An 18,836-nucleotide genomic window follows, 5' to 3' on the forward strand; every position below is an offset into this window, starting at 1 on the left:
GCTCCACGGCATGTGGGATCCTCCCAGACCGGGGCGCGAACCCGGTTCCCCTGCATCAGCAGGTGGACGCGCAACCACTGCGCCACCAGGGAAGCCCCCATTCACTAAATTTTAAGTGGTTAAAGATAAGTGGGGTTCTACCAAAACAGTAAAGTTTTGTTTAATGGAAAAATATTTCACAGTGTTTCCATTTGGAAGTAAATTTTATTTATTTTATTTTTTCCTTTATGTGTTTTTAAATTTCAGTATAGTTGATTTACAATGGTGTGTTAGTTTCAGGTGTACAGCAGAGTGATTCAGATACATTGATATATATAAATCTATTCTTTTTCAGATTCTTTTCCATTATAGTTTATCATAGGCTAGTTCCCTGTGCTCTACAGTAGGCCCTTATTGGCTGAAAGTAAATGTTAAATTGATTAAAATTAAGTAACATTAAAAATTAAGCTCTTCAGGACTTCCCTGGTGGTGCAGTGGTTAATAATATGCCTGCCAATGCAGGGGACACAGGGTTTGAGCCCTGGTCTGGGAAGACCCCACATGCTGTGGAGCAACTAAGCCCATGCGCCACAACTCCTGAGCCTGCTCTCTAGAGCCTGCGAGCCACAACTACTGAGCCTGTGTGCAATGACTACTGAAGCCTGCGTGCCTAGAGCCCGTGCTCTGCAACAAGAGAAGCCACTGCAATGAGAAGCCCGTGCACCATAACGAAGAGTAGCCCCCTCTCACTGCAACTAGAGAAAGCCCACACGCAGCAACGAAGACCCAACAAAACCAAAAATTAAATAAATAAATAAATGTATTAAAAAAAAATTAAGCTCTTCAAGAAAACAAACTTATTAAGGTTACCAAAGGGGAAAGGAGTGGGAAGGATAAATTAGGAGTTTGGGATTAACATATACAGACTACTATATATAAAATAGATAAATAACAGAGTCCTACTGTATAACACAGGGAACTATATTCAATATTTTGTAATAACCTATAAGGGAAAATAATTTGAAAAAGAATTATATATTCACATGTATATATATACACATATATGTGTATATATAAAACTGAATCACTTTGCTGTGCATCTGAAACAAATATAACATTGTAACCCAACTGTACATCATTAAAAAAAAAAAGAAGAAAGAAAAAAAATTAAGAAAAAAATTAAGCTCTTCATTTGTATAAGTGCTGAGTAGTTACACATGGCTGGTGGCTACTGTATAAACACAGGTATACAACAATCTCATCATCATAGAGGCTTTATTGGACAGTACTGGTCTAAATCCTTAAATCCTTGTATATCTTCCATTGCAGCAGATTGGACATATGTTTAATATTATTAACATTTACAAACAATCTTATGATAGCCTAAGTCTCATGAAATTGAACTGATGATTATGGTTTGTGATTACATTTGTAGTTTCATAATTAGTTCCCTGGGAGCTGGCCTCCCTTCAACTCCAAATATTTTAACTTCATTTAGTGGCCACAGGCTAACTTCCAGCAAAGATTGGCTTCGAAGGTGATGAATTTCTCTATGAAGTGCCTTATGAATTACAAAATCAACGCACCTCCTAGCTTTTTCTGCTCCCAAGGTCACTGTTTCCGACTTGACAAGATACAGTGCAGCCCTTAAGATGCCCATCTGGGTATTGTGTCATAAAATGACATTTGGGTGTGAATTATTAGGACAGAAAAGTTGAGAGGAGAACAGAAATAGTAGCAGGGTTTTAAGGTTAATTTTGAATCTAGGTAGATGAACTAACACTAATGAAAGGTTTCTTCCCCAAAGATGAAACAGTCCCACCCCATACACAGGAGAACTAAGAAGTAATACAGAATAAGATAAAAAATAAGTCAAGAAGCATGAGTAAGTGAATATTGTTCCACTCTTTATTGAGGGGCTGAGAGTTCGTTGGGGCATCCTTTAGCAGTCTGGGCTCATTGGAGCACGGCCCCCCATCTTAAACAAGATCAGGAAGACACTCAGGGAGGAGAGGGTTTTATTTGGGGAAAGCAGTCCTGTCCTGGAAGAGGATGTTTGGATCTGCTACCAAGGAGTGGGAGCTGGGCAATGAAGCCTCGACCCTTGACCCTGGTCTCTGCTGCCCTCTGCGCCCCACTGTGTGCCCATGTTTCTGGGAATTTCAGGCCTTGCATCTCCGGGAGACCGTGGAGAATGTGGGTCCATTGTGGATGGACGCTCATTTTCTAGCTTCTCTTGGCTGAAAGAGCTTTCTAAATCATATGCTCTACATAGCCCGTGTGCCCCAGAACTGTGATCAGGTTTCAGGAAAGCCCTGGTTTCCCTCTGGGCCCCGGGAACTCCTCCAGCCCTGTGCAACGCTGAAATGCATTTTTGACTTTGAGTCTGAGTCATTGAAAACGTACCTAAGCAACAGATGGTGGAAGCTCATTACTTCCTGCGTTTTGACTGAGTTTTGAACAGTCTTGAAGATCTTTATCTTCCCACCAAAGCTGTGGAGGTATGTGAATGTTGCATAGGCATTTTAAAGAAGCCTTGAATTTTACTTAGAGGATTAGATGGGGGAGTTCTGATTCTTCTGCAAAAGGGACTTCCTCGGTTTCCCCTTTAATTCCTCTTCCTATTTAAAGGATGCTGCAGAATGGAATGATTCTAGTAGAATTGGACCCAAGTGGCTATGGCAGGGTGAGCTAACCTAATTCCCACGTTTTACTACCTGGTGGTGATACTTTTGTCACTGCAGACCTGGTTTCTCCTGCTAAGGTTGATGATACAGAGTAGCCATTCTTGGGTGTTCCACATGGTCTGGGGCTTAAGGGATACTGATGGCGTGCTCTCCTCTGGTTGCAGGTGGCTGTGTTACTGCAATGTGCCCCAGTTCTGTGACAGTCTGCCTCGGTACGAGACCGCGCAGGTGTTCGGGAGAACCTTGCTCCGCTCTGTCTTCACCGTGATGAGACGACAGCTCCTGGAGCAGGCGAGGCAGGAAAAAGACAAACTGCCACTCGAGAAACGGACTCTAATCCTCACCCATTTCCCAAAGTAAGGGAGTGCTCTTGTGGGTCTTTGATGCAAGGGCTTGAGACTGATGGATACACAGCAAAGCCTGCCTCAGTGACACGATCAGGAGGGGTAGGAAAGCGGGACTGCATCCTTCTCAGCTCCCTCTGGGAGCCTCCATGGGTACTTTCCAGCCCATCTGAGATGAGCTTGACCCTGTGCGACTGCTCCTTCAGCCTTGCCTCATCCCACCTGAGTCTCATGGGGCGGGGGGTGGGGGGGATGCTTTGTTTTGTATATTCAGCTGCCAGGATGCTAGTGGGGGGTGGGAAAGGTGGCGCAGAAGCAATTTCCATCTTCCCAGAAGTGGTGCAGGAGAAGTCAGGTGGCTGTTTCTTCCATCCCACGTCTCTAGCCATTTCCTTTTTTAAATTTTTTGGCCCACCATGCGGCATGTGGGATCTTAGTTCCCCGACCAGGGATTGAACCCGCACCCCTTGCATTGGAAGCACGGAGTCTTAACCACTGGACCTCCAGGGAAGTCCCATCCAGCCCTTGCTACGATTGGCAGATCAGTCCCGTCTCAGCTAGAATGAACTAGACCCCAAGAGCAGGGCTGGCCGGGAATAGAGAGGCCTCCTTCAGAATGATCTTTGTGCCTATGTACTCAGTTTCTTGTAGAACGTGCATGCTCTTGTGCACCTTGCTTCTCGCACCTGCCAGAACTCCAACGTGTGAATGATCATTTAAATATTTTTCAAATACATGAAACGTGTCAAAGGGATAGGAAGTTGCAGTGCCACGCCATTGGCCTTGGAAATGAATTTTCAGTGCGAAGAACCCAAAATTTAAGCTAAGAGGCTGGGTGCTGGTGAGAGGCTGGGGGTGCAGGTGTCATGGAGCAGTGACAGCAAGACAGGAAGGAGGCAGTTCATTCTGCCTGGAGTAGCACTGGTTTGCGGGGGTGGAAGGTATCATTTGAAAAGGCATTCTAGGTCTGATAGAGTTCTGCCATGGAGGACTGCAAGATAGCAGAGTTTCAGAGAGGAGCCATTGTAGTCTTTGAGCAAAGATTGATGAAATCCTGTTTTATCTGAGAAACTGGATTTTTATTATTATTACTATTTCTGGTTTACCCAATTTGTATCTCAGGAAAGATGATAGTTTTAATTTTTAAAAATAAATGAGGCCCAAAACAACAACAAAAATGGTTTTCTGATGAAAATGGACTGAACAATTTTTTTTTTTTTTTTTTTGCAGTTTAACACAAATCTCAAACGTTAGGTAGAGGATAATTCTAATGAGCTTTAGCTGAATGTCCAATATTTGAACATAAGTCCTAGCCACCTGATTTTCAGCATTTCCTGAAGGCAACCAGCAGATGAGACTGAGGCAGGACATGGGCCCTTTGGTATCCTCCAGGGAGGAAGGTTCAGAAGCACTTAAACCACAGTTTGATGTTGCCCCTCAATGGGTAATGAACTCTGGGCAAGCTCATGTATTTCAGTGGCTGCCTTTTAATTGTTCTAAGCTTCTTTCCATAGAGATTAAAGCAGTTTTCTTATTTCTCTATTACATTTGCCACATAAGTAGCATTTCATGTGTTCAGATTATAGTAGTTGTTCTGTCTCTAAGCCAAGGGACAAAGAGGACCCCTCTCCCCTCCCCCCTCACACCTTTTGTGGTGCTTAAAGAGAAATTTTAATTACCTTGCATAGTAGCAATTTTTTTTTTTCCCATAGCAAACTCATTTTGCTTCTTGCAGATATTTGCTAATTATAGTGTGTTGTTCGTTCAGCCCATAGCTCTGGCATGCTTATGCTGTTCAGCTGAAAAATCAATGCTGCTTTCTTTTTATCTCTGTTACTAATGGTTGGGTAAAACTACCACCCACTTCTCCTTTTAAATCCCTTTGCATTGAATCTGACAACATTTGAGGCTGTTAGGGATTTATACCTGCAGATTTGGCGGCAGAATCTCATATTGAAGCCGGAGGTGCCATTTGGATCTTGGGCACCAGCTCAAGGTGAGGGCTGCAAACTGCTTCTCACACCTGGTGAGGTTGCCGTGTTTCTCAGATGCATCTTCAGAGCTTACATCCTTATCTTCCTGCTCTTCATATGTTGCCCTTTCTTTTGCTTGGCTTTAACGTGTGCCTTTCCCCAACAACACCCCCATCCACCTATTTACACGGTTGTTTTTAAAAATTTTAGTATCTGCATTTCATTCTAAAAGTGATAAATGGACATGTTGATGAAAATTTGATTCACAGGGAACAAAGAAGCAAAAGACCACTATAACCCTACCACTGTGATATACTTTTCATGCTTTTAGATATTTCAATTTTTTCTCCGTGTACTGCATTCTTTTATTCTACATATAATTTTGTATCCTCTGTATATAAAACAAGTGTTTTCTCATAGCATTAGATGAGCCTGTTCTTTATTTTTTTGAAATAACTAAATATATGTGTGTGTATATATAATATCTATATATATTATATAACACACATGATTATTTTCCTAAATTATTAATGGCATTCTTCTTTGGTGAGTCTCTTTAGGGCTTTGTGAAGTGTTCCCATTATATAATTACTGATAAAGAAGGAGCCTGGAAAAGGAAAGGAAATTTACTTCTGTGATAAAGGGCAGTTGGGGAAATCTTGAGGGCTGTGTGAGGTGAAGGCAGGGTCTGCTTAGCAAAAGGGGGAAATGCATTGAGAACCTTCCCTCTTGTCAGCAAGGTCAGAATGTGATCTTAGTAAGGATTTTATCTCCTGTTGCTGTCAGTCTTTCTGTGTTAGATAAGAAGCATACTAAAGTGTTTTAAAGCATACGTTAATGGTGGCTTGCTTGGCAAAAGGCGAGTCATGTCGTTTCTGTAAACCATGAATTACACAACTGAGTGCAGGTAGATGTTCACGCAAATGGTACCTTATTCTTAAATCTTCTGAGTATGAGCAGCAAGTCAGAAGACCCTCAGGACCTTTCCCCGCCTGTCTTCACTTCCAAAAACCCAACCTCTCCCACCCCAGACTTTCTAAAGTCTTGCCGGATTTGATTAATGAGAAGACTAGTGGCACTTTCAGTAATTGTGATGATGATGATGATGTTAATGTAGGTCCTTAATCATTTGTCCATACTTGGTATGTTTCTCAGTTCAAGTTTTAAGGTAACTTGACAACTTTATAAAGGTAACATAACACATGGACTATACATTATCATAGCTTTAGGGGTGGGGGCAGGTCCCCCAAAGCAAATCCATTTATAATTATAAAGACTATAAGTAGTCTTATGTATGTTTTGTTGCCAAATGGATTAGGGAAAATACTTTTTTTAAGGGCTTTTGGATTTCAAAATATCAGAGACAGGATAGTAAGACGTATATACTAGCTAACCTTTATTACATCATTGCAGTGTAAACTTCTTGAGGGCAAGACGTTGTGTTCCCTCTGTCCAGCAGCACCTGGCACAGCACCTGGCATGTGGTGGGCATTCAGTGTTTGTTGAGTGAATGAGAACTTCCTAAGGGGTCATCACCATTTGAAGCATGACATTAGTGTACTCCTCACTACCACCTTCTGCAGGAGTTACTGTTGATATTTCCATTTTATAAAAGTGGAACCAAGGAAGAAGAAAGTTAAGAACTTGTTCCAAGGTCACACAAATAATAAGTGGTGAGCTTGGTAACTGGATTTTAGAACCCAAGCTCTTAGCCATTATTCTATACCCCTCCATGAGAATTAATGTGCCTTAAAAAGAGGCTTTCAGGAAGACATTCCAGTACCAGAAGTATAGAGATTTGTGTTGGTATTTTAATCATAATTCTTCTGTTTTGGGGCACATAAGAACTGTCCAAGGTACTTATCAAAAATCAGTTGCCCAGACCATTCTCCCAGACTCTGATTCAGCAAGCGTAGGTGGGGTTTGGGTATCTATACTCCTACCAAGGTATTCGGGTGATTTCTGTGGGCCCCCAAAACTTGAGATCTGTTTGTTTATAACACGACAGTAAATATAACATAGTAATTAATCACACGTTCTGATCTTGGCCCTGCAATTTACTGGTTGTGGGACTTTGTACCAGTTATTGAGCCTCTCTGTGCCCTAAGTTTTTCCATCTGTAAAATGGGTACAATAATGTATCCTATCTCATAGGGTTGTTAGGAAGATCAAATGAGTTAATATACACCAACTACTTAGAGCAGTGTCTATCCTGTAGTAAGAGCTATGTATGTGTGTGATAAATAAAAATAAAATACGTAACTCATTGGGTTGATGTGAAGATTTCAATAAGAAGTTCTTACCCAGAGAAAACCATAATTCAAAAAGACACATGCACCCCAATGTTCATAGCAGCACTGTTTACAATAGCCAGGACATGGAAGCAACCTAAATGTCCATCAACAGAGGAATAGATAAAGAAGATGTGGTACATATATCCAATGGAATATTACTCAGCCATAAAAAGGAACGAAATTGGGTCATTTGTAGAGTCATGGATGGACCTACAGAGTGTCATACTGAGTGAAGTAAGTCAGAAAGAGAAAAACACATACTGTATATTAATGCATATATGTGGAATCTAGAAAAATGGTATAGAAGATCTTATTTGCAAAGCAGAAATAGAGACACAGAAGTAGAGAACAAATGTATGGATACCAAGGGGGAAAAGGGGGGCTGGTGGGAGGAATTGGGAGATTGGGATTGACACATATACACTATTGATACTATGTGTAAAATAGGTAACTAATGAGAACATACTGTGTAGCACAGGGAACTCTACTTAATGCACTGTGGTGACCTAAATGGGAAGGAAATCCAAAAAAGGGGATCTATGTATATGTATAGCTGATTCATTTTGCTGTACAGTAGAAACTAACATAACATTGTAAAGCAACTATACTCCGATAAAGATTAATTAACAAAAAACAAACAAGTTCTTAGGACAGTGCAGGCACATGGCAAGGATTCCATAAATACTATAGCAGCTTTTGTGATGGAAATGATGGTGACAGTGACCACTTCGTGGAGGGCTGGAATCTGGTTCCGAGATTCCCTGAGGGGAACTGGGTGGAATGCATTTCCACTGAGGCAATGCTCTGTGTAGTCTAGCTCGTATCTACCTACGCAGAGCCCAAAGAGAATACATCTGTAGAAATGCATTCTGTTATTAGAATATACCGGGGGTGCCCAACTAAATCATCACTTGAGTCATAATTGACTAGCATATTTCTAAATTGAAGATGGGATGCTGGTGTTCATGTGATTGCCGTGGGTGGTCAGGGCTTTTGTCCCTCTAGTAATGCATTAGTTTTGATCTCATGCTTGCCTTTACTCTTGTGCCTAGGTTTCTGTCCATGTTAGAAGAAGAAGTTTATAGTCAAAACTCTCCCATCTGGGATCAGGATTTTCTCTCAGCTTCTTCCAGAACCAGCCAGCTAGGAATCCAAACAGGTAAAAAAATATTTTGGGGGGGCATAAATCAGAAAACAACCAGGAAGTGTTTGTTGCAGTTCACTCTGCATTTAGTTGTGTTTTTCATCAAGAATTGAAGACTAGCACCAGCAAAAAAAAGTAGAAGCTCTGGCAAATCTTGCACCTACGTCTCTGTTGGTGAGGAGAGCAGGTGCAAACCAAACAGTTAAAATAACAACAGCTGCTGCCCCTGCTATGGGAGTTTGCTTAGCCCGTGCCTCACAGCTGTACGGGAGGTTTAAATCCAGGCGGCTCAGGTCTGTAGTCAATGCTGGCTCTTTTTTTTTTTTTTTTTTTTTTTGTGGTACGCGGGCCTCTCACTGTTGTGGCCTCTCCCGTTGCGGAGCACAGGCTCCGGACGCGCAGGCTCAGTGGCCATGGCTCACGGGCCCAGCCGCTCCGCGGCATGTGGGATCTTCCCGGACCGGGGCACGAACCCGCGTCCCCTGCATCGGCAGGCAGACTCTCAGCGACTGCGCCACCAGGGAAGCCCAATGCTGGATCTTTTTGAAGACACTTACAGTCTTGGTCAATGGCCACATTTGCCCAGGAATCATGTCTCTGTCTGGTTTCTGAATCTGTGGAGTCTGGTTTGGGCATCAAGTTGCTCTCATGGATAATGGGAGGATGGTGAGTCTCAGGACGTGAAGTGGGTGGGGTCAGGGCGTCAGCTGGAATTGCCTTGGGTCAGCCAGTGGCCTCAGCGAGCATTTTGTGAGGAAGGAAGATGTGTAACTTCTGGAGTCACACTGACCCTAGAAAGAGGGTCTGAATTCCTGCCTTGGATGCTCAGAAAATTTGGAGAAGTTTGGCAAGAGATACCAAAGCAGTAATTTGTATGTGGCCTTGGGGAAAGATAGAATGCAGAATTTTGATGTCGAGTTTTTAGTAGATCTAGTTCAATGTGTAATATGGGGGCTCTTAAGTATTGCCTCTAGCAAATGGTAATTTTATTCTCGCCATTCCCCCACCCCCCAATTTTTTAAATTGAATACATGCAGTGAAAGGCAACCTTTTTAGTATGTGGTTCTGTGAATTTCGGCAGACACACATAGTTAGTTGTATAACTACCACTACCATCAGAACATAGAAAAAAATTATATAGGACAACTGCATCACCCCAGATAACTCCCTTGTACCCCTTCTGTAGTCCATTCAGTGCTCTAACCCCAAGCTTTGGCAACCACTGATTTGTTTTTTGTTTCTGTAGTTTTGCCTTTTCTAGAATGCCATATGAGTGGAATCAGCTTTCTGACTCTGGCTTCTTTCACTCAGCATACTGCATTTGAGAAGGTGATTAAAACATTTTTTTTCCCTCTAGAGCCCAAGTTTGGATGCATATAATTAAACCCTTCCAAGCAGAGTACTTAGGGAATAAGGTATTTTGGTTTGGATCAAACCATCTTTGTGTGGCTTCTTGTTACCAGAAACATCTTTTGTGCTGTTTTTTCACCTTAAGTCATAGAATATAATTTCATGTTTCTCTGGTTCAAAACCTGTAGCGCTCTGGGGCTTTTCTGTGCATGGACAGAACTCTAGACCTGAGTGTCCGCATTTCCTGGACATGCTCTGTGTAGCACCTGGGCATGTGTTCTGTATTTCTCTCTGTCCCCATGTTGTTCACTTTGTCTCTGTCTTTATCTTCCCTAACTTTCAAATGGCATCTCTCCCACAAACTCTTTCCTAATTCTCCCCATGCCTTCTAGTAAGCGCTGGATCTCCTTTCTTCCAAATGTTCGTGGAAGCTTGATAATATCCTATCGCCGGTTGTTTAACTTGGCTGCACCGTGGCATCACCCATGTGATTTAAAATACTACTGATTTCGAATAGTGTTATTTATTTGTGGTATGATTAATTATAGAACTTTATTAATTTGGGATGCTCTCAAGGAAGGAAAGAAAATTTATATTAAAAATTTAGAAAAATTTAAAAAAAAGTTTAGAAACCACCTAAATTTATAGCCTGACTCTTAGTGACTCAGTAAAATATGCCATATAGAGGTTCTTGTTTCAATAAATAGTTAAGAATTGCTTCTATCAGTTTTTGCCAGTAGATGCTTCTGTATGTTTGAAAATAATTTCCTTCTTTCCCACAATTATCTTCTGATTTTCTACAATATTTATGGCACTGGTTTAGATACTGAGAATAGCTATAAATAAAACAAAATGATATATTTTAAGTAAAAAAAAAAATACTACTGATCTCTGAGACCCCTCCCAAGAGGGTGTGATGTAATTGGCCAAGGGCAAGGCCTGGACGTGGCCAAGGACGTGGCCTGGACATCGAGACTTTAAAAGCTCCTCAGGTGACCTGACGTGAAGCAGTCTGAGTCACACAGCACTCACCTCATGCTTCCCTCGCCCCCTTATCTCTGTATGTCTCTGTCTCCTGTGAGTGTGACTCCTGCATGGTCAGAGACCCAGTTTTGCCACGAGAATAGCTGATACTTCCAGTAAGTGCTTGCCCTGAGGTTTGCTTCCTGTCTTTGAGCCTTAGCACAAACCATGAGAAGTTGGTGTGATTATCCCCTTTATGTGGATGAGAAATGAGAGCTCAGAGAGGAGCAACCAGTTGCCCAAAAGCAGAGCTCGTGAGTGATGGGACTGGGCTTCACACTGGGTCTAATTCCTGTCTCTTGCACTGTGTTAAGAGCCAGAGCTCTAACCGCTGCTCTGCACGGCCCCAGTGTGCTTTGCAAATGTGCAGGCAAGCACATGTGGAAGGAATGAGTGAAGAACATGGGCCGGGGACACCAGAGCTATTTGTCAGGGTCACCTTAGTTCTTTTCTGGAGGGACTTCTGGAGAGGACTCCTCTCTGGGTGAAGACTTCCCTTGACCCTCACCTGCTCAAGATGCCTCCAGTCTGTCCCACTTCCATTGTGTTGTCTGTCATCACGTAAGATGGAGAAGGAGGGTCGTCTCTGACCCTCTGGGAATTTCAGATTCATCTCTGTGTCTCAGGTCGTCACCTAGTTCAGCTGGATTGTCAGTATTACCTGCCACCGTCGGAAGCAGGCTGTCTTCTCCTGTTCTGCTGTAATTGCAGTGTGTTCTCTGGGGAAAAAGAAAAGTGTAATCACCTACTTAATTGGCATGTCTGCACATCTATGCAACTGTGATAAATGACATTCATAATGATGGCTCTGAACTTTTGCAAGGTGCTCAGATGTCTTCTGAATCACCAGAGCTTCCCCTTTGTGTAGAATCACTCCAGTGTACTTAGAAATTCAGAAGGCTTGTTTGCTGGGAGGAAAGCCATACAGCCTGGTGCTTTAGTATATTCAGATCCCCCGTTTTTTTCTTTTTCTTCTGGGGGTGGTGGTTTCCTCACCTATGTTTGATTTATTTTTATTTAAAAAAATTTTTTATTGTAATGACCTATATGGAAAAAGGATCTAAAAAAGAGTGGGTATATGTAGATGTATAACTGATTCACTTTGCTGTACACCTGAAACTGACACAACATTGTAAATCAGTATATTCTGATTCTTTACATACCAATTGCTGTTCAGTTAGGATTGCTATGGGTCCATGTCTCTCCGTGGCTCGGTTTACTTACTCCATCACTCTCTTGGCTACGGGGAAAGTCCCCCGTAGACCACACTGTGGCTGCCTTGACACCAAGATGAATGTGTTCTCTGGGCATCTGTCTGCACTGAGAATGTCCGTGTCCCTCATCAGTCTCGCCTCATCAGCTACGGATCAGCAGCACACTAGCAAACAACGTCCTACTTCCTATGATGGCTTTTTTGAAAAAAGGCAAAACAAAAAGGTTTTGTTTGGAAATACTCTGGAACTTACAGGAAAGTTACAAAACTAGGACAAAGCAGTCCTGTGTGCTGTATGTTCTTTGTTTAATTGTTACCATTTGCCATAGTTGCTTCATCATTTCTCCTGTTTCTCTGTCTGTCTCGCTCCATATATATGTGTGCATATATGTATGTTTTTTGTCTTCTAAACTATTTGAAAGTTACAAACTTCATGCCCCTTTACTGACTTCAGTGGGTATCTCTTAAGAGCAAGGACGTTTTCTTATTTAACCGCAGTATAGTTATCAAAGTAAGGGATTTTAACCTTGATACAATATTATTATCTAATCTATGTGCTATTTTCCATTTTGCCCTTCATCTCAGTGATGTGGTTTATAGCAATTTTTGTGTCACATCGGGAGGCACATAACGTTGGCCTCTCCCATTATTGCTGGTGTGCAGTTTGATCACTGGCTTAGGGTGGGGCTTATGAGGTTTCTCCACTGCAGTGTTACCATTTCTCCTTTTGTAATTAAAAAAAAAGTACTTTTGTGGGGAGATACTTTGAGACTATCCTGTCTTTATCAAAATTATATTCATTGGGACTTCCCTGGTGGTGCAGTGGTTAAGAATCCGCCTGCCAATGCAGGGGACACGGGTTCAAGCCCTGGTCTGGGAAGATCCCACGTGCTACGGAGCAACTAAGCCCATGCGCCATAACTACTGAGCCTGCGCTCTGGAGCGCACGAGCCACAACTACTGAGCCCACGTGCCACAACTACTGAAGCCTGTGCATCTAGAGCCCGTGCTCCACAACAAGAGAAGCCACCGCAAAGAGAAGCCCGCACACCGCAACGAAGAGTAGCCCCCGCTCGCCACAACTAGAGAAAGCCCGCATGCAACAACGAAGACCCAGCACAGCCAAAAATAAATAAAAATAAATATAAAAAAAAATTATATTCACAAGGTTTAGACTGTACAGATGATTCTTCCCTGAATCAATTATTGTATACTGGCTGCTTCCCAATGCAGGGGACACGGGTTCAAGCCCTGGTCTGGGAAGATCCCACGTGCTACGGAGCAACTAAGCCCATGCGCCATAACTACTGAGCCTGCGCTCTGGAGCGCACGAGCCACAACTACTGAGCCCACGTGCCACAACTACTGAAGCCTGTGCATCTAGAGCCCGTGCTCCACAACAAGAGAAGCCACCGCAAAGAGAAGCCCGCACACCGCAACGAAGAGTAGCCCCCGCTCGCCACAACTAGAGAAAGCCCGCATGCAACAACGAAGACCCAGCACAGCCAAAAATAAATAAAAATAAATATAAAAAAAAATTATATTCACAAGATTTAGACTGTACAGATGATTCTTCCCTGAATCAATTATTGTATACTGGCTACTTCCCCCGGCCCCTTCCAACTTCCATCATTCCCTTCTTATTTGTTGGCATTCTCCTGTACGAAGAGTTTCACCTTCTCCCCACTTATTTATTTATGCATTTATTATTTTATCAGTTTGGACTCGGGTATCTTTATTCTATCCAATGGTTTATAATCCATCCCTGTCTTTCTTATCATGCTCACGTTGGCCCCATAGTTTTTATTTTAAAGATGACTTCTTTGGGGTGATGGGCAGGAATGGGTTGGCGTCATGTGCACTTGGTTCCTTATTGCTTAAGAAAGAAGTCATTTAATAGCTTCTTTTCCTTTTCCTGGGGGCAGTTATCAATCCACCTCCTGTGGCCGGGACAGTTACCTTCAATTCAAACTCAGCTTCCCTTGAGCAACAGAATGGAGGGAACAACAGTCCTTCCTGTAAAGGTGCTTCGGGGCTTGAGGCAAACCCAGGTAAGCTCTTCGAGGGCATCATAGAGGACTGCGATTTGCCCTAGAAGCTTTATTATCTGAGGAGTGCCAAAGGTAGACTTGGAACAGATTGTACATGTCCAGGATCTCCATGGTTGGAACTCGCTTTGAGCTGTATTGGTTAGTTATTGCTGTGTAACAAACCCACTCAAAATGCAGAGTCTGAAAACTGTAATCTTTTATTATCATAGCTCACTCATCCTGTGTGTTGCCTGGGAGGTGGCTAATCCCCGCTAGTCTCCTTCAGGCTGGGCTTGTATATTTCTCATCATCCTTCTAGGACCATTGGGTTTCTTCTCCTTCCCTTGGGGCAGAATATGTCCTTATTATGGTGGCAGAAGCACCAGAAAGCAAGAAGAAATACACTTCCTTGAAGCCTAAGCTCGGAACTGGTACCCCATCACACCTGCCTCATTTTGTCATCTAAAGCTAATCACGTGGTCAAACTCAGAGTAAAGGGGTGGGGAAATGTACCCTACTCCTTTTATAGGAAGAACTGCAAAATCAAATGGCAGAGCATGGATACAGGAGGGGAAAGAATTTGGCCTTGAATGTAATCTGCCATGTGGGCAAAAACATCTCTTAATCCTAAAGGCATTTTACAGTTACAGGATGTTTTGAAGGTTGCATTTCTGTCCACAGACTTGACCTCAGACAAATCTTGGGCATGACCAAAGTTTGACATTAAGGAAATGACATAAAAGGGGGAGAGGAGAGGATTTTGAATGAAGTACTAAGCATTTAGCATTGGTGCCACCATTGTCTCTCCCACTTCCAAGGGAGACATCACTAATTAATCTGGAAACTCTTTGCCAGTGAGCTTGGATGCAGCCTAAGATGCTTTCTTATCACATCACTATTAGCAATCTATCCAGTTTGGGGCATATTGGGTATAAGCCTCAGCTCCATAATAAATAGTTTACAATGTTAATCTTGGGGAATCTTGGAATTTGAAGGCTTCTTGGTCAAATGACTGAAAATATTCTCACTCACCTCCAATCACAACAAGTAAAAAGTTATGAAAACAAGAACTCAACCAAAACTGTTTAGTAAGTAACATATAATATTTGGAGAAGCATCTTGTATAGATGAGATACTTGACATTGCTCTGCTCCTTTTTAGCTAAAGTTGATGGGAATGCTATATGGAACATGCTTAGTGAGGTTTGCACCTGAGGAATAAATTAGATTTGAACATCTAAAATTAAAAAAAAATTTAATTGTAAAAATAAATGCATTATGACAGAAGGAAAAAAAAGAAATAAAGAAAGACCAAACATGATAGTAGAAGGGACAGAAAGCCACCATGTAATCTAAGGAGGAAGGTGGGAGAGACTTCTCCTTGCCTTTGCCTGGCCTTTCCCAGCATGTAACATATTGAGAGTATACCTACTTCAAAGGCCAGTGGCCCTGCTCACTTTGTGAGGCATCATTTTAAGGCAAAAAAGCATTGTGAGAGATAGTGAGGGTCATTTTGTGATGAAAAAATTAAATTCACCAGGAAAATAAAACAGTTCATGAGTATATTTCAAATATTTAGACATATATACATGACATGCATACGACCACATATATCTATACATACATACATGCAAACATATATGAAAGAGGGAGAATTAACAGAACTGCAAGCAGAAATAATCACTTCAAACCAACCAACAGTTGAAGTCTGGAAGAAACATCTCTGATTCATTCATAGATCAAGCAGACAAAACTGTCAGTAAGGACAGAAGCCCTGCAAACACAATCAACAAGATTAATCTAACGTGTAGAGAGCACTCAAAATCGGAAAAATACACATTCTTTCCAAGAAGACACTTGATTTACAAATAATTGGTCAAGTCTTAGTCCATAAAGCAAGTTTCGAAAAATTTTGACCTTTGATATCATATGGACCATGTTCTCTGACCACAAAGTGATAACTAGACTCACCCCTTAATATGCAAATGAAGAGACACATGCCTTAATAACTCATGTATCAAGTTAAAAAATTATCATGGAAAATAGAAACTATTTAGAGTAGATCTACGGTTAGCAGTTACTGTGAGACCTCCTCCCTTCTCTCTCCTGCGTTCCACTGCGCCCCTCCCCTGGTACATGGAGGGTTGACATCCACACCTGTCAGTGTTATTAGAAAACTAGTTGGATTAGTTGGCATGTGCTTTGTGGTTAAAATAACCCATTGTTTACCCTTTTATTTTGATCATCAAGGAGAAAAGAGGAAAATGAATGACTCTCATGTTTTGGAGGAGGCCAAGAAACCCCGAGTGATGGGAGATATTCCACTGGAATTAATCCACGAGGTCATGTCCACCATCACGGACCCTGCAGCGATGCTTGGGCCAGAGGTCAGCGGGGTAAACCTAGGCAGCCAGCTGGTGGACCCCTTCTACTCTCCGGGCCACTCCAGCTGTTGGGAATGGGGATGGTATTGCCGAGAGAGAGCATGTCATGCTACCCTGGTTTGCATTTTGCCGGTGGTCAGGGTTAGAAAGGCAAGAAAAGCTGATGGAGAGCTGATTCCCCTTGACGACTGTCACATCACGGGGAAACATAATCTCATGCAGTTGAAGGCATTTCTCCTCCTTCAACTTTTTATCTTGAAAAATTTAAACCCTCATAAATGTTGCAAAAAACTCCATGATAAAGATCCAGAGACTCTTTATTTAGATTCACCAATTGTTAACATGCCTCATTTACTTTCCCTCTGTCTCGCTGTCTCTCCTGTGAAGCATTAGGAACCATTTCAGAATTCAATACAGATGTCATAACACTTAACCCCTAACTATATTTGCATGTATCTTCTAAGACTGAGACTGTTCATTCACATTACCTCAATGCAGTTATCACCTCCAGCAAATTTAGCTAGGTTACAGTATTATCTAATGTATGGGTTGGCAGTCTACAGCCTGTGGGCCAAATCCAACCCACTTGCTGGTTTTGTAAATAAAGTTTAATTGAAGTGTATTGTCTGTGTCTGCCTTGCACTACAAAAGCAGATCTGAATTATTAAGATAGGGGAAGTCTGACTGCAAAGCCTAAGATAGTTGTTCCCTGGCCCTTTATAGAAAACTTTGCTTAGACAAAGTTATATTAGACCATTGGCCTAATATACAGCCCATATCCAAATTTCCCATATATCCAAATTCTGTGCATTATAACATTTGCTGCTGTTGTTGGAGGATCAGTCAGGGATCATGCACTGCATTTAGTTCTTATCTCTTCACCTCTTTTTTTTTTTTTTGGTCATGCTGTGTGGCTTCTGGGATCTTAGTTCCCTGACCAGGGATTGAACCTGTGCCCCCAGCAGTGGAAGCATGGAGTCCTAACCACTGGACCACCAGGGACTTCCCGTCTTCACCTCTTTAGTCTCCTTTATTCTAGAACAGTTCCCCAGCCCTCTTTTGGTCTTTTGTGGCAGCACGGTTGTTGCAGAGTCCTGGTCACTGGTTTTGCATAATGTCCCTCTACCTGGATTTGTCTGTTTACCCATGATTAGATTCAAGTAAAGCAATTCTGGTAAAAGTACTGCTGTCAGTCTCATTGTGTCCTATCCAGGGACAAAGCAATTTAAGACATTTCTGACAGCTTCCAGAAAATGAAGAAATGGCTCGGAGATTATTTTGCAAAACATCTTAAAAAATTTTTTTAGTATGGCTCTGCTAGACAAAGTATCCATTTTTAATTTGTCATGTTTCCTTAGAGGTTTATTTCATGGTAGTGAGGATAATTCAGAGAACCAGAAAGTTGTTAAGAGAGAGATCTTCTTATAAAATTGTTCTTTCCATTTCCTTCTAGATATCCAGACCTGGGGACTTAAGACTGTAGTACCTTTTGTGTACTTGTCTTGGGGATTAGTAACTTCACGGATTAGTTTAGCTCAATTTTTTTCAGCTATAAAATGTGGATGTAGTCACACATTTCAGGATGTGTTGGGTGGATTTATTAGCGTCCTGGAGTTGACTTGTACTGGTGTGCGCAAGGCAACTTACATTTTCAGGAATTTTGTGTGCTGGTTGTTAAATACGTTGGTAGCTTGAAACTGACCACAGTGGCATCCGGGCACCTGGGCACCGCCATAGACCAGTGAAATAAGCACGTGCCGCCAATGGGCTTTTCTCCCTTGGGGAGCTGTTGGTTGAACACTGACCTGCACCCCACGGAGTGCTGACAGAAGGTTGTTCTGCGAGCTGTGGTTGAGAGCGGTCAACGGAGACTCCTGTGCAAAGAAAACCATCTTCCAAGAAGAGGTGCTGACAGTATAAATAAGACTGCCACTATTGGGCCTGTACTGGGATCTGTCATCCCGAGGGTGCTATAATGCTCAGCCAGATGGAGTTCCTAAAAACCAGGGACTGGCAAACTATAGTCCTCAGGCCAGATCCAGTCTGCCTTCTTCCCTTTTAAGTAGTTTTATTGGAATTCTGCTCCACCCATTCATTTATGTGTTGTCTGGGGCAGCTTTCACCGTACAACAGTGTTGGCCAGTTGCCGCAGAGACGTTATGACTTGCCGATCTAAAATAATGAGCTCCCTGGCCCTTTACAGAAAGTTTGGTGACTCCTGATCTACACCAAATCTCTGTGTACACATAGAATACTCTGGTCCCTCAAAATGCTCTCCCTACCTATTTTGTTTTCATAACTTGTGTGTGTTGGTTGGGACCCTGAAAATCCACAAGTGTGTGTCTTATTAGAACTCAGAAGAGAGGCATTGCTATGTCCTATCCCTCCTGTCTCAAGAGAAGAGCTCTGTGTAATG

General features: G+C 42.3%; 1 protein-coding gene across 1 annotated transcript in view; it reads left to right on the forward strand.

Annotated features, from left to right (window-relative positions):
• The window catches only part of KAT2B (lysine acetyltransferase 2B), a 116,197-nt gene that overhangs the window by 72,243 nt on the left and 25,118 nt on the right, over positions 1-18,836 (forward strand). The window contains exons 7-10 of the mRNA XM_024115172.3: positions 2,831-3,022; positions 8,330-8,436; positions 13,933-14,058; positions 16,287-16,423. Coding sequence (XP_023970940.1) covers positions 2,831-3,022; positions 8,330-8,436; positions 13,933-14,058; positions 16,287-16,423 — 562 coding nt within the window. The remainder of the gene's footprint in view (positions 1-2,830; positions 3,023-8,329; positions 8,437-13,932; positions 14,059-16,286; positions 16,424-18,836) is intronic.

Source organism: Physeter macrocephalus, chromosome 1, assembly GCF_002837175.3.
Source record: "Physeter macrocephalus isolate SW-GA chromosome 1, ASM283717v5, whole genome shotgun sequence".
NCBI classification, from domain to species: domain Eukaryota; kingdom Metazoa; phylum Chordata; class Mammalia; order Artiodactyla; family Physeteridae; genus Physeter; species Physeter macrocephalus.